We start from the raw sequence: 13,169 nt of genomic DNA, 5'->3' as shown, positions 1-13,169 counted from the left end.
TTGAGAGGCATAGATAGGGTTGATAGTTGGAGCCTTTTTCCCGGGGTTGAGGTTCCGATTGTAAGGGGACACAGGTTGAAGGTGAGACTGAGAAAGTTTAAGGGAGATGTGTGAGGGAAAGTTTTTCATGCAGGAAATGGTAGGAGCCTGGAATGCACTGCCCAGAAGAGGTGGTGGAAGTGACATGTTGGTAATATTTAAGAGGTATCTGGATGGTTACATGAGTAAGGAGGGAACAGAGGGATAAGGGCAGAGGTTTTTTTTTCTTAAAAAGGGTTAGTTAGGGCATGGTGCTTGGAGGGCCAAAGACCCTGTTCCTGTGCTATATTTCTCTTTCGTTCACACTGAAAATAGCCTCCATTGGGCATCCCTGAGGCACTTTCATCCATCAGAATTGGAATTGCAAACCCATACGATCAACAGCCTCTCAATCCAGCGTATCCCCTACTCCACGCCTGGAGCAGCACCAAGTGTGCCGAAAACTTAAGTGTCAGTCTGAAGCTATAGTACAGGACTAGCTTGTGTGTGCCAAGCAGCAAGTGATCAATTATGTTCCCTCTAATTTTGTTTTCATTTGTGCGGACCTCAAACTGTTAGTCTGTACTGGAAACAGCATTGGCATGGTGATTGACATGCATGGACCTTCAGTAACTATGCAGCCTAGCAGTGCTGATAGTGCAATCACTTAGCTTTGTCTATCAATGCATCAGACCTAAGCTCTACAGTCCTGCCACATCTAGTTACAAACGGTGATAGACAATTAAACAACTCACTGAAAGGAGATTTCATGAATAACCCCATCACAATGGAGGGCACTCTTAATGTGAAGGTGGGACTTTGTTTCCACAACGGCTGAGTGTTGGGACTGCAACCAATGCTGTCAAGGACAGATCAATCAATAGTTGGCAGATCATGTATGTTTTCCCCTCTTGGTTCCCTCATCACCTGCTGCAGACCCAGTCTAGCAGCTATGCCCTGTAGGACCCAACCAGCTTAATCAGTAGTGCTGCTGCCAAGCCATTTTGTGCCCTTGCCACCCTCAGTGCTTCCTCCAAGTGTTGGTCGACATGGAGAATTACTGATTCATTAACTGAGGAGGGGCAGCATGTGGTAATCAGCAGGAGCTTTCTGTGTCCGCGTTTAACCAGAAGCCATGAGAATTCAGAGGGCTCGGAGACAATGTTGATGAATCCCAGGGCAACACTCTTCCAACTGTATACCACTGTGCCGCCACATGTGGGTATGTTCTCCTTGTGGGGCAAGGTGATGGTAGTGTTTGGGGCATTATGATTCTGTGAAAATGACTGACTGTGTGGCTGTTCCTTGACTGTTATGTGAGACAGCTCTCCCAATTCTGTCGCTAGCTTCAGATGTTAGTAAAGAGGACTTTACAGGGTCAGCAGGGCTGTTTCTCTTGTCACTTCCACTGCCTCTGTCAATGCCAAGTGGTCTATCCAGTTTCATTTCTTTGTTGAGACTTCAGTGATTGATACTGTTATGGACCAGACTCAAGGCCCTCAAAATATACTGAAATAGCCTAGATGCTAGACAACAAAATGTGAGGCTGGATGAACACAGCAGGCCAAGCAGCATCTCAGGAGCACAAAAGCTGACGTTTCGGGCCTAGACCCTTCATCAGAGAGGGGGATGGGGTGAGGGTTCATGAATAAATAGGGAGAGGGGGGGAAGGCGGACCGAAGATGGAGAGAAAAGAAGATAGGTAGGGAGGGGATAGGCCAGTCCAGGGAAGACAGACAGGTCAAGGAGGTGGGATGAGGTTAGTAGGTAGATGGGGGTGCGGCTTGGGGTGGGAGGAAGGGGTGGGTGAGAGGAAGAACAGGTTAGGGAGGCGGAGACAGGTTGGACTGGTTTTGGGATGCAGTGGGTGAAGTGGAGGAGCTGGGCTGGTTGTGTGGTGCAGTGGGGGGAGGGGACGAACTGGGCTGGTTTAGGGATGCAGTTGGGGAAGGGGAGATTTTGAAACTAGTGAAGTCCACATTGATACCATTAGGCCGCAGGGTTCCCAGGCGGAATATGAGTTGCTGTTCCTGCAACCTTCGGGTGGCATCATTGTGGCACTGCAGGAGGCCCATGATGGACATGTCATCTAAAGAATGGGAGGGGGTGTGGAAATGGTTTGCGACTGGGAGGTGCAGTTGTTTGTTGCGAACTGAGTGGAGGTGTTCTGCAAAGCGGTCTCCAAGCCTCCGCTTGGCTTCCCCAATGTAGAGGAAGCCACACCGGGTACAGTGGATGCAGTATACCACATTGGCAGATGTGCAGGTGAACCTCTGCTTAATGTGGAATGTCATCTTGGGGCCTGGGATAGGGGTGAGGGGGGAGGTGTGGGGGCAAGTGTAGCATTTCCTGCGGTTGCAGGGGAAGGTGCCGGGTGTGGTGGCGTTGGAGGGCAGTGTGGAGCGAACAAGGGAGTCACGGAGAGAGTGGTCTCTCCAGAAAGCAGACAGGGGTGGGGATGGAAAAATGTCTTGGGTGCTGGGGTCAGATTGTAAATGGCGGAAGTGTCGGAGGATGATGCATTGTATCCGGAGGTTGGTGGGGTGGTGTGTGAGAACGAGGGGGATCCTCTTAGGGCGGTTGTGGCGGGGGTGGGGTGTGAGAGACGTGTTTCGGGAAATAAGGGAGACGCGGTCGAGGGCGTTCTCGTTCACTGTGGGGGGAAAGTTGCGGTCCTTGAAGAATTTGGACATCTGGGATGTGCGGGAGTGGAATGTCTTGTCGTGGGGGCGGAGGCGGAGGAATTGGGAATAGGGGATGGAATTTTTTCAGGAGGGTGGGTGGGAGGAGGTGTATTCTAGGTAGCTTTGGGAGTCGGTGGGCTTGAAATGGACATCAGTTAAAAGCTGGTTGCCTGAGATGGAGACTGAGAGGTCCAGGAAGGTGTGGGATGTGCTGGAGATGGCAGGGGTGAACTGAAGGTTGGGGTGGAAGGTGTTGGTGAAGTGGATGAACTGTTCAAGCTCCTCTGGGGAGCAAGAGGCGGCGCCGATACAGTCATCAATGTACCGGAGGAAGAGGTGGGGTTTGGGGCCTGTGTAGGTGCGGAAGGGGGACTGTTCCACATAACCTACAAAGAGGCAGGCATAGCTGGGGCCCATGCGGGTGCCCATGGCCACCCCCTTAGTCTGTAGGAAGTGGGAGGAGTCAAAAGAGAAGTTGTTGAGGGTGAAGACGAGTTCGGCTAGGCGGATGAGGGTGTCGGTGGAGGGGGACTGGTCGGGCCTGCGGGACAGGAAGAAGTGGAGGGCCTTGAGGCCATCTGCATGCGGAATGCAGGTGTATAGGGACTGGACGTCCATGGTGAAGATGAGGTGTTGGGGGCCAGGGAATTGGAAGTCCTGGAGGAGGTGGAGGGTGTGGGTGGTGTCACGGACGTAGGTGGGGAGTTCCTGGACCAAGGGGGAGAAAATGGAGTCCAGATCGGTGGAGATGAGTTCGGTGGGGCAGGAGCAGGCTGAGACGATTGGTCGACCGGGGCAGGCAGGTTTGTGGATTTTGGGAAGGAAGCCTAGATGCTAACTTTTTTTTCCTCACTTTAAAGGTCGGTGTAAAGTGTTGCATTCTAGATGCAATTCAAGTGGTCAAACTACTTGATTTTAAACAAAATACACTTTTTTTTGCACTAAAGCTAAAATACAACAGAAAAGAATTGCTTTTACTATAATTCCCTATCCCAGCAACTGCTAAAAGCGAAAACTAAAATTCCTGGTTCTGAGAGTTAGACCTAGCCTGAATGGGTGGGGTCATTTGTTCCAACTTAAGAAAAACCCAAGACCTCACCAAGACCCTGTCACTATCCCACCTACCTTCCTCTGCCCCACCCCCCCCCCACCTTATTCCAGAGCTCGCTCGCTCCCCCTTCCCTGATTTCTGAAGAAGGGTCCTGACCTAAAGTGTCAGCTTTCCTGCTCCTCTGATGCTCCCTGGCCTGCTGTGTACCTCCAGCTCCACACTGTTACTCCAAGACCTCTCAAGCTGTTCATTGGCTTTGAGCAGACCATTCAGCACCTCTGTCCTTCTAAAAGTGAACAAAGTTTGAGACCAAGTACACCTTTTTAAAGTAATTGTATTATCACAATACAACTGAGTGGCTTGCTAGTCCATTTTAGAGGCCATTTGAGAGTCGACCACATTGTGGCTCTGGAATTACATGTAGGCCAGACCAGGTGAGGATAGCAGATTTCTTATCCGTCAGTGAGCCAGATTCATTTTTCTGACAGTGGGCAGTAGTTTCATGGTTATTAGATTCTTAACTCTAGGTATTTCTGGGTCCCAAAAGCATGAGCCAAGTTTCTGGGTGAATATTCTCGTAACAACATCACTAGATCATTGCATCCTGATGGAACATCTCCCCTACGATGTGGAACGTTGGCCTAGCATCTCCTGCACACCACAAGCAGTACAAGTAAAACTTAATGATCACTTCATCAGTCTATTAGTCTGTAAATTGATAAATCAATCATGAGCAGTGCTATCAAGCAGCACTTGCTTAGCAATATCCTATTCGCTGATGCTCAGTTTGGGTTCCACCAGGGGCTGTCGGCTTCAGACCACATTGTAACTTTGATGCAAAAAAAAGCTGAACTCCAGAGGGGATGTGAGGACTGCCCTTGATATCGAGGCCACATTTGAATGAGTTTCCTCAAGAAGCCCTTTGGGAATTGGTGGGTGGTAGGGGTGCAGTCTCTCCAGTTTTTGGGTTGAAGTGATACCTTAGCGCATAAGGGAGATGGTTCTGGTTTTAGGAGGTCAGTCATGTCTGCAGTTCAACCATCCTTAGCAGCTTAATCAGTGACCATCTCTCCATCACAAGCTTAGGAATGAGGATGCTCACTATTTGTGATGACTCTGATACTAAAGCAGTCCATGACGAAATATAACAACACCAGGATGATATCCAAGTTTAGACTGAAAGGTGGCAAGTAATAATCATGTGACACAGTGCCAGGCAATGACCATCCTCATCCCTTGATATTCAGTGGTGTTGCCGTCACCCAGTTGCACAGTAACAATATTCTGGGGGGTTATAAGAGCGGGTCAGAAGCGAGGAATCCTGTGGTGAGTAACCTATTTCCTGATTGCCCAAAGCCTGCCGACTGTCTTCAGGGCATATGTCAAGAGTATGATGTTATGCCCACTACTTGCGTGGATGAATGCAGATCCAATATGTCAATAAACTTTAATACCGTTCCTGGGCAACGTAATCCTTAAAAGCCATTCCTCCACACAGCAGCAGTGTGTACTACTTGCTGTGGATAGATCTGGGTGGGGTGCTCTTTAGAGGGTTAGTGCAGACTGGATGGACCAAATGGTCTTCTGCATTGTGGTATCCTGTGATTCACACATACCCACCAGAAGTTCAACGAGGCTCTTTAAACTGCATGTTTCCCAAACCTACAGCTGCTATCGGCTAGAAAGTTGGGGGCCACTGATCTCTTGCGTATGAATTCATGTAATTATTCTTCTGCATGTTGTGAATTTACAGAAGTAATTTAGTTACAAGGAGGGGAGTTACTAGTTTTTGATCACTAAGTTTAAAAACCTAAGTAAATTAGGGGGAAAATTCCAAATTGTGAAGCCTTGAAGTACAATTGAATGGTTTGTTTGAAATTAGTTTAGCTTCACTGAATTTCTAACTTGCTATATTTTAGTACCATTGTCTAACAAAACTTAAAAGAAGCCTTTTAAATCTAATTGCTTCTCGTGATGTATAGCATGTCCAGCTGTCATAATATTTAGACAGCAAAATCCCAGATTTGATCCTGAATTTGTGTGGCCTCTGATTAGGTAGCTTCAATGAGTTTCAAATTATTAGTGGTGGCCCAAGTCAGGGAGCGATCTAAGCTGCTAGCATGCCACGCCTGTTTCTTTATCTAATGATTCGTGCATGAAATCAGTATGTAGGTATGATAAGAAGAAATTTAGTTTAGAATGCAGTCTGCACATGCAAATATCTAGTCCATACTTGGCATCTGGGCTCAAATGTGAACAATCTTTTGAGAGGTACTGATGAACTGTGAACATTTTGAAACTTTTTAGTTCAATTGAAGTCAACCTCTTCAAAAGTAAGAATATTGGCAAAATAGCATACTCCCCAGTAAAGAGTTGAAATCCAAAGAAAGGTTAATAAACTAGTATTAAATTGTATTGTGCTGTCAGTCTGATCCACTCTGGCATTCTTTCATTTATGTCAAACTGCTGATTCCTGTAATTTTGGTATACATGTAGGGCAGCATTTTGCATTGTTCCACAAATTTCAGTTCCTAAACATTAAAAAACTTGCAATATTTTCCAACCTGTTCAGTTAGGTGTAATCAGTTGAACAATTATCTGATTTTAGCTTTAAGTAGGAGAATGATTTAAGCATTTAAACCACCCGAGACTGGCTTAGAGTTCAACATGAAATCCGCATGTGTTTAAATTTGATTTCAGTATGTCTTTTCTTTTATCAGAAAAGAAAGAGTCTTTTTCACCAAGTTTATCATGGGTAATTCATTTTATTGTATTCCTTTCGAGTAATCACCTGCATGTGAGCAACAAATTGTGATGTAATTGAAAACAGGATTAACAACTAGATTTAGGCTGAATTTCCACTAACTGCACGGGGAATTTGGTATTCTGTCAATTTGTAAGAATCTAGATTAAAATGCTGGATGTATAATATTAAAAATATAATGCTTTTATTGGTGTCTGTTAATTTTTCACTCTATGCTTTTACAGTCAATGTATAGGGCTTGCCCAATGATCTGTGGACTTCATCTTTTTGTTGACTTTTTTTGCAGTTAAACATTTATGCAGCTTTGTGCTGCAGAACTGTAAAAATATAATACCTATTAAACTGGTGGAGGCGCTACAGAATGCCTGTTCACATGTACCTTAACGAGGAGTTTGTTTACAAGAACAAATGTGTAGAAACACATTTTAGAGTAGTGAGTAGATTTTTCTTTCCAACCTTGCCCTTTCTGGTTGAGTGCCAAATCTGCACAATACCAAGCCTGCTTGGCTAAGTGATACAGTGAATGAAAAAATAATCAAAATTACACTCTTAAAATGTATGCAGAAGTACTCAGTGAAAGCTTAGTGCACTGAGCTAAGCTTTGCAACAGCATAATCAATTTGAACAACTAATCACTAAATGGAAAATTTATCAGACTAAAACTTGACTATTTAAATAAAGGAAAATTGAGTTAGTGGTCGAAAGCAAACATAAGAATGGTTCATACCAATGGTACAATTTTTTTGCAGTTATCTGGCTGTTTTGTCTCTTTTTTTTATATTATATGCTGAGGCATGGCTGTATTTAAATCCACAACTAATATGTGCATATATTATAAAATGCAGTAAATTGTGCATTTGCTACTGATCTGCATGTTCACATTTTTAAAAAACTGTATACATTCCAGAAGTAACTAATGCATTATGTAATTTTGCAATGAATCAGTTGTCTGTATGAATGATCATTAGTGGTTTGTTCTAGTGCTGATATTATCATCAGTGGTTTTTATAACGAATGTTGCTATTTCCTTTTTCTAAAACGCCTATCGAAAGCAAACTCTTCGTCAATCCTTAAACTTCAGGCAACTTGAGGGAATTCCAGTCATCGTGTGTTAGCTTTTATTTTTATAAAATATTTCCAAATTGGACAATAAATGGCTTTGAATCCATCCGTAATATTGTAGTAAGGCAACTAAGGTTTAAAAATCACATTGCTCTGATGCAATTGCTATGCAAAACACATATATAATTTCAGTTGCAGTTGGTAGCTATTTAAATTTATAAGAAAATGTTGTCATTTGTAGTTTTTGTGCAGTTTTCAAGACCCGATAATGGTGCAGAAAGCAGAAACAGTATGGAGTTAAATTAAATAGCCAAAATTAGAACCATTAAGAAACAAGAACAAGCAAATTGATTAGTCTGTATAATTTAAATTTTCTGCTGAACCCAGAGCTAAGAGTGGACTTGATGATTTGAGAAGTTCTCCTTATTTCATGTTCCTATTGTGAATGCTGGAACATCTAAATTACTAGCTACTGTCATCACTTTGCATGAAACTATTTCATATCTTGTTTTTGTTGAATATAGGGTAGTAAATGGTCTAGACCAAGGACCTGCAGGAATTGGATCAGCAGCACCACCACCTTCACCACCAGGCATGCTGCCACTCAGTGTCTGAACAGTCCAACTGCATCATTTTTATTTATAACCATCTTCTTCAAGCAGCAGGATAACCCTGATTACAAGTGGAGTGCACTGTAATGTGTCGGAACTTCTGAATTATCTTGCTTGTTCTTTAAGATTTAGTTTGTTAGATACAGTTTGCATCTTAATCTCCTGGTATACTGTCACTGCAGTGTAGTTAATTTACCATTTACAATTCATGGGGATTTTAATGCTATTCCTGTTGTACATTACACCAGATTTGTATATTGAGAATTAAAATTTGAAATCCTAAGCAGTATTGGAAAGTCTACATATTTAAAGCTAACGATGGTGTGTATATATAGCCACTTATACAATGTATGACTCTCCAGATAATTGGTCTGGGTTCCTCGGTTATGTGCCTGGATTTGGTGATACTTTAAAATGCCAAGTCTTGTAATTTTTATTTTGAACTGTACAATTTTGCTTGGTTTCTAATGTCAAGTTTATTAAGAAGATATTAAGTGTAAACATTAAGTGTAAATTGGTTTGTTTTTAAAAAAGTTGTATAACAAACTTTTGAACTATTGACAGCATTGATTTTTGTTTCTATGTATCAACTCGATCACTTTGACATTTTATTTCGTTGCATAATTTGGAAAATTACATTGGCTGTTTCTTTGTTAATGTATATAAGTTTGTAAACATGACTTTGCCCAAGATATTTGTATATAGCTTGGGCTTTGTAACATTATTTATTCAGATTCTATATGGCATGATTAATAAGTGAAGCAGTTACCAGACAGTTGTAACAAATCATATGATCTCATTATGTAGAACCTGTCTAAACTTCTGAAAATAAATTTGTTCTTTAAACAGTTAGTGTGCAGAATGGCCATGATAAGGGAGAGATTACTTCTGGTAAGTTGGAATAGGAAATGTCATGAAAATAAGGAGGTACATTATTGAATTTTTGTAAATACAGCACTGACATGATTTACCAATTTGAAGTATATAAATATTGACAGTTTGATTTCTCCAAGTTTTGTTTATTTCTACATTATCTGTAGATGTTGGGTTTAGACTGGTCATTGAAGATTATGCTTTTTATTGAAATGTCAACAACATCACATTAGGTAAACTACTGACTTAAGACTGCGACAAAAAAAAGCACTTTTCAGATTCTTGAAGTAACATGAGTATTTCAGATCAACAGGCAAATAAGGTTGCAGTCTTACCTGGATCATTCATGATCTTAATGAATGAAGGAGCAAACGCTATAATCATATGCCATACCCTGTTTCTGGTAATATTTTTAGGGTAAGGGTAATGATAATTTTCAAACTGGATGCCCACAAGTTTGGGTACTGGATGGGCTGTGATTAATCACATGGTGTGAATCAATAGCAGAAATGTAATAGGAAACAAGGTGTTAATTGGGTTGAATGTAAGAGATTTCATATTGCTTGAGAACATCAAAAACTTGCATTACAATTCTGGGATCCTTAAATCCTTTTCCAATCATCTATTTCTCTCATTTTTAGCCCTGTGCTTGCTGGACTACATTAGTTCTCAGTCTTCCAGTGTACCAGGTTAACTTCTCAGCCTGGTGTTTATGATACGTTCATGGCTTTGATCACCATCCCTGGTCAAGCTACACAACTGCCATTGAGGGTCCATGTGTGGTGGCGATCAGCATGATAATACTGTTCACAGCCTTAACTTTGGTTCAAGGCATTGGTGCCTGTCAGGAGCATTGGCCTCAATCTTTTACAACTGTAGCCTTTCCCAGCTGTACTGAACCCCCTTTCCCTGAACGTACTGCCCCACTCTTCTCCCAAATGTATTTTCTCCTTTGATTTTTTTTTCAGTGAAATTAAATGCATGAAGCATGTTCCAAGTAAAGGCACTATCTGGTTACAAGCTATAAATGAAAGGCTTCTGGTAGAAAGAAGTCATACAGAAATTAAATGATCTGTTCCAGCAGTTGATAAAATAGTGAGTTTGCTGGTTATGATCCCTTGATTTGTACATCATTTACCAAGATAGATACTGAGCAGAAATGTGAACTACAGGGATCATGGTAGATTAGAGATCTGTGTATATAGTGAAGCTGATCTTGGGAATGTGAATGTTGTACAAGGCATCAAAAAAATGAGACGTGGAAGTACCAACAATAAGTTATTCTTTGACACTGGTATTGCTGTCCATTTTTGTGGTAGCATAGGGAGACCTTTATTTTGCGTCAAAGCACAAGAAATCGCAAACCACTTTTTTCAAAATGGAAGCCAGAAGATATGGTTTTAATTATCACCTTTTGTTGATTGATAGAAAACATGGTATACTGTGACCCAGGTCTTAATGACCCTGTTGCTGTCTTGACAGCATCTGTTTTGGCCTTTTCCTTCTACATATTTGCACCACAACAGCACTTAGCCTTTCTTTTTTCATTTGCTTTGCTAACTGGGCTCCTCCTCCTCCCACCATCTAACTCACCATTTTGTTTTCTGTATAAATCTAAGTGCTGCTTAAAATTTATCAATGCACCTGTCAAAATTGATGTGGAAGTACTGGTGTTGCACTATGGTCAACGAGGTCAGAAGCTATAGGACACCAGGTTATAATCAAGTTTATTTGAAACCTCAAGCTTATGAAGTACTCCCCCTTGTCAGGTGACAAAGCATTCAAAGCTTGTGGTTTCAAATAAACTTGTTGGACTATAAACCTGGTGTCACATGAATTCGACTGTTTAAAATTTCCTCTTTTCTGCCTAAGACTACTACTTTCTAGAAACCTATCCTTCAACTTGCTACAGACATCAAGGAATAACCATTGTCTGTATGAAAGACTACATACAAATGGTTTTACAGTTAGCACCAGTTCATTAAATTTAATGAGTAGTGGCTAGTGGCAAGTGCCTGCTATTTTAACTTCCTCCAGAGGGTGGTGTTACTATTTAGAAATTAAAGCAAAAGAACAACTGTTTGAGATAATGGGAACTGCAGATGCAGGAGAATCCAAGATAACAAAAGTGTGGAGCTGGATGAACACAGCAGGCCAAGCAGCATCTCAAGAGCACAAAGCTAATGTTGAAGGGTCTAGGCCTGAAATGTTAGCTTTTGTGCTCCTAAAGATGCTGTTTGACCTGTGTTCATCCAGCTCCATACTTTGTTAACAACTGTTTTTGCTCAGTTTCAGCCCAGAACATTGACTTTCCTGCTGCGTTTTTCCAGCCTCTCACTTTTAGACCTGGCTTCTAGCATCTGTCATCCTTATTGTCTGCTTGCTGCATACCCTGTCATGACAGGAGCCTACAGCACACTATTGTGTCAACTCTGACCAATTCTATTAGTGTTCAAAGGGACATTGTAAACTGTTTCTCTCCACAGATGCTGACAGACCTGCTCAGTTCCTCCAGTATTTGCAGTCCTTTGCCTCAGTTCTTTTAGATTGGTTAGTGTCATTCAGTATTCCAGATGCACAGTGAATGCTATTTGATAAGTGTAGCTTGTATCACAGATAATATTGTACCACAACTTGGGACAATAGAAGCAGGTAAACTGTAAGGAGACAATGTGCTTCTGCCTACATTATTTCATTCATATTTTTCACCAAGACTAAGGTCAAAAAAATTAAATACTTACATACAGATTTTTGAGCCAGGTATTGCAGCTTTATCTGCTCTTGAAATTGTGAAGTTTTGAAATACCTGGCTTAACTGTGATTGACCAGGTTTGTTAGGATCATTGTAGTCAAAAAGAATACCCCATTCTGTGTGCACATCACTAAACAAGAGGTTATTTCTAAGTTGAGAGCCTGAAAATAACAGTGCAATGAGGAATGCCTAATATATACACAGAAGAAGATCTATAATGTAGACTTCTCCTGGTTTCATTATACAGCTATTACAGAAACTTGGCTGAGGGATGGACAGGGCAGGCAGCTCAATATTCCAGGTTTTAGCTGCTATAGGAAGGATAAAAAGGAGGCAAGAGAAGGGGAGTGGCATTTTGGACCAAAGAAATTGGATATTTGAGGGATTATCCAGTAAAAATATGGGTTGAAGTTAGAAATACGAAAGTGATGATCATCTTGATGGGTGTGTACTATCTGCTCTGCCAATGGGCAGAGGGAAATTGAGAAGCGAGAATATGGTGAGATTGCTCATACATGTAAGAATATTGGGTTGTAATAGGAGGGGGATATTAATTTTCCAAACATTGACTGGGACTGCCATTGTATTAAACATTTACATGGTGAGGAATTTAGGTATTCAAGAAAGTTTTTTTAAAAATCATTATGCAAATATTCCTACTTGAGCAGGAGCAAATCTTGACCTTTTGGGATACAAGGTGGACAAGTATTAATAGGGGAACACTTTGGGACTAGTGATCATAATTCCATCAGTTTTAAAGTAGTTATGGAGAAGGATAAGAACTTAAAAACTTTTATGGCAGTTTTAATCGGAGTAAGACAAATTTTAAAATAGTACGAGACAAGAACTTAAAGCTGATTGGAGTAGACTGCAGGTAAAAAGGACAGCTGACACATGTGAGGCTTCACAAGTGTGCTTACAAGAGTTCAGTCATTATGTTCGTTAGATACAGCTGGTAGGATAAGAACAACAGACAAATAAAGAGAGATTCCAGTCAAAAATAAAAAAAACATTAAATATAGACAACTGGGATCAAATGAATCTAGTATAAAAAGAATATTAGGTCATCCCTAAGAGGTGGATCAGGAAGGTAAAGAGGAGATAATGGCAGATAAAGTTAAGGATAATCCAGAGATTCTACAAGTACATTAATAGCAACTGGAGAGGGGGAGGGTGGGTGAGCAGGCAGGGAGAGAGAGTAGAGTCCCTTAAAAGATCAGAGGTCATCTTTGCGTTGAAACTCAGAAGAGATACTAAATGAATATTTCATGGCAGTTTTTACTATGGAGAAAGAAATGAGATGTTTTGAATACAGTAAACATTACAATGCCGATTACATGTCAATTTGAATCAA

The 13,169-nt window shown here is 41.5% G+C and overlaps 1 protein-coding gene across 7 annotated transcripts in view; it reads left to right on the top strand.

Annotated features, from left to right (window-relative positions):
* The window catches only part of LOC125463661 (nuclear distribution protein nudE-like 1), an 87,399-nt gene extending 78,202 nt beyond the window's left edge, over nt 1-9,197 (top strand). For 6 of the 7 annotated variants that reach the window (XM_048555223.2, XM_048555220.2, XM_048555224.2 and 3 more), the window contains exon 9: nt 8,104-9,197. In XM_048555223.2, the coding sequence (XP_048411180.2) occupies nt 8,104-8,194 (91 nt within the window). In that variant the 3' untranslated portion in view covers nt 8,195-9,197. Of the gene's footprint in view, nt 1-6,473; nt 6,509-8,103 lie in introns of all 7 variants that reach the window. The other variant, XM_048555225.2, reaches the window with a different exon arrangement.
* Nucleotides 9,198-13,169: the final 3,972 nt, after the last annotated feature.

Source organism: Stegostoma tigrinum, chromosome 22, assembly GCF_030684315.1.
Source record: "Stegostoma tigrinum isolate sSteTig4 chromosome 22, sSteTig4.hap1, whole genome shotgun sequence".
Classification (NCBI taxonomy): domain Eukaryota; kingdom Metazoa; phylum Chordata; class Chondrichthyes; order Orectolobiformes; family Stegostomatidae; genus Stegostoma; species Stegostoma tigrinum.
This window is presented reverse-complemented; position numbering and strand designations above follow the sequence as displayed.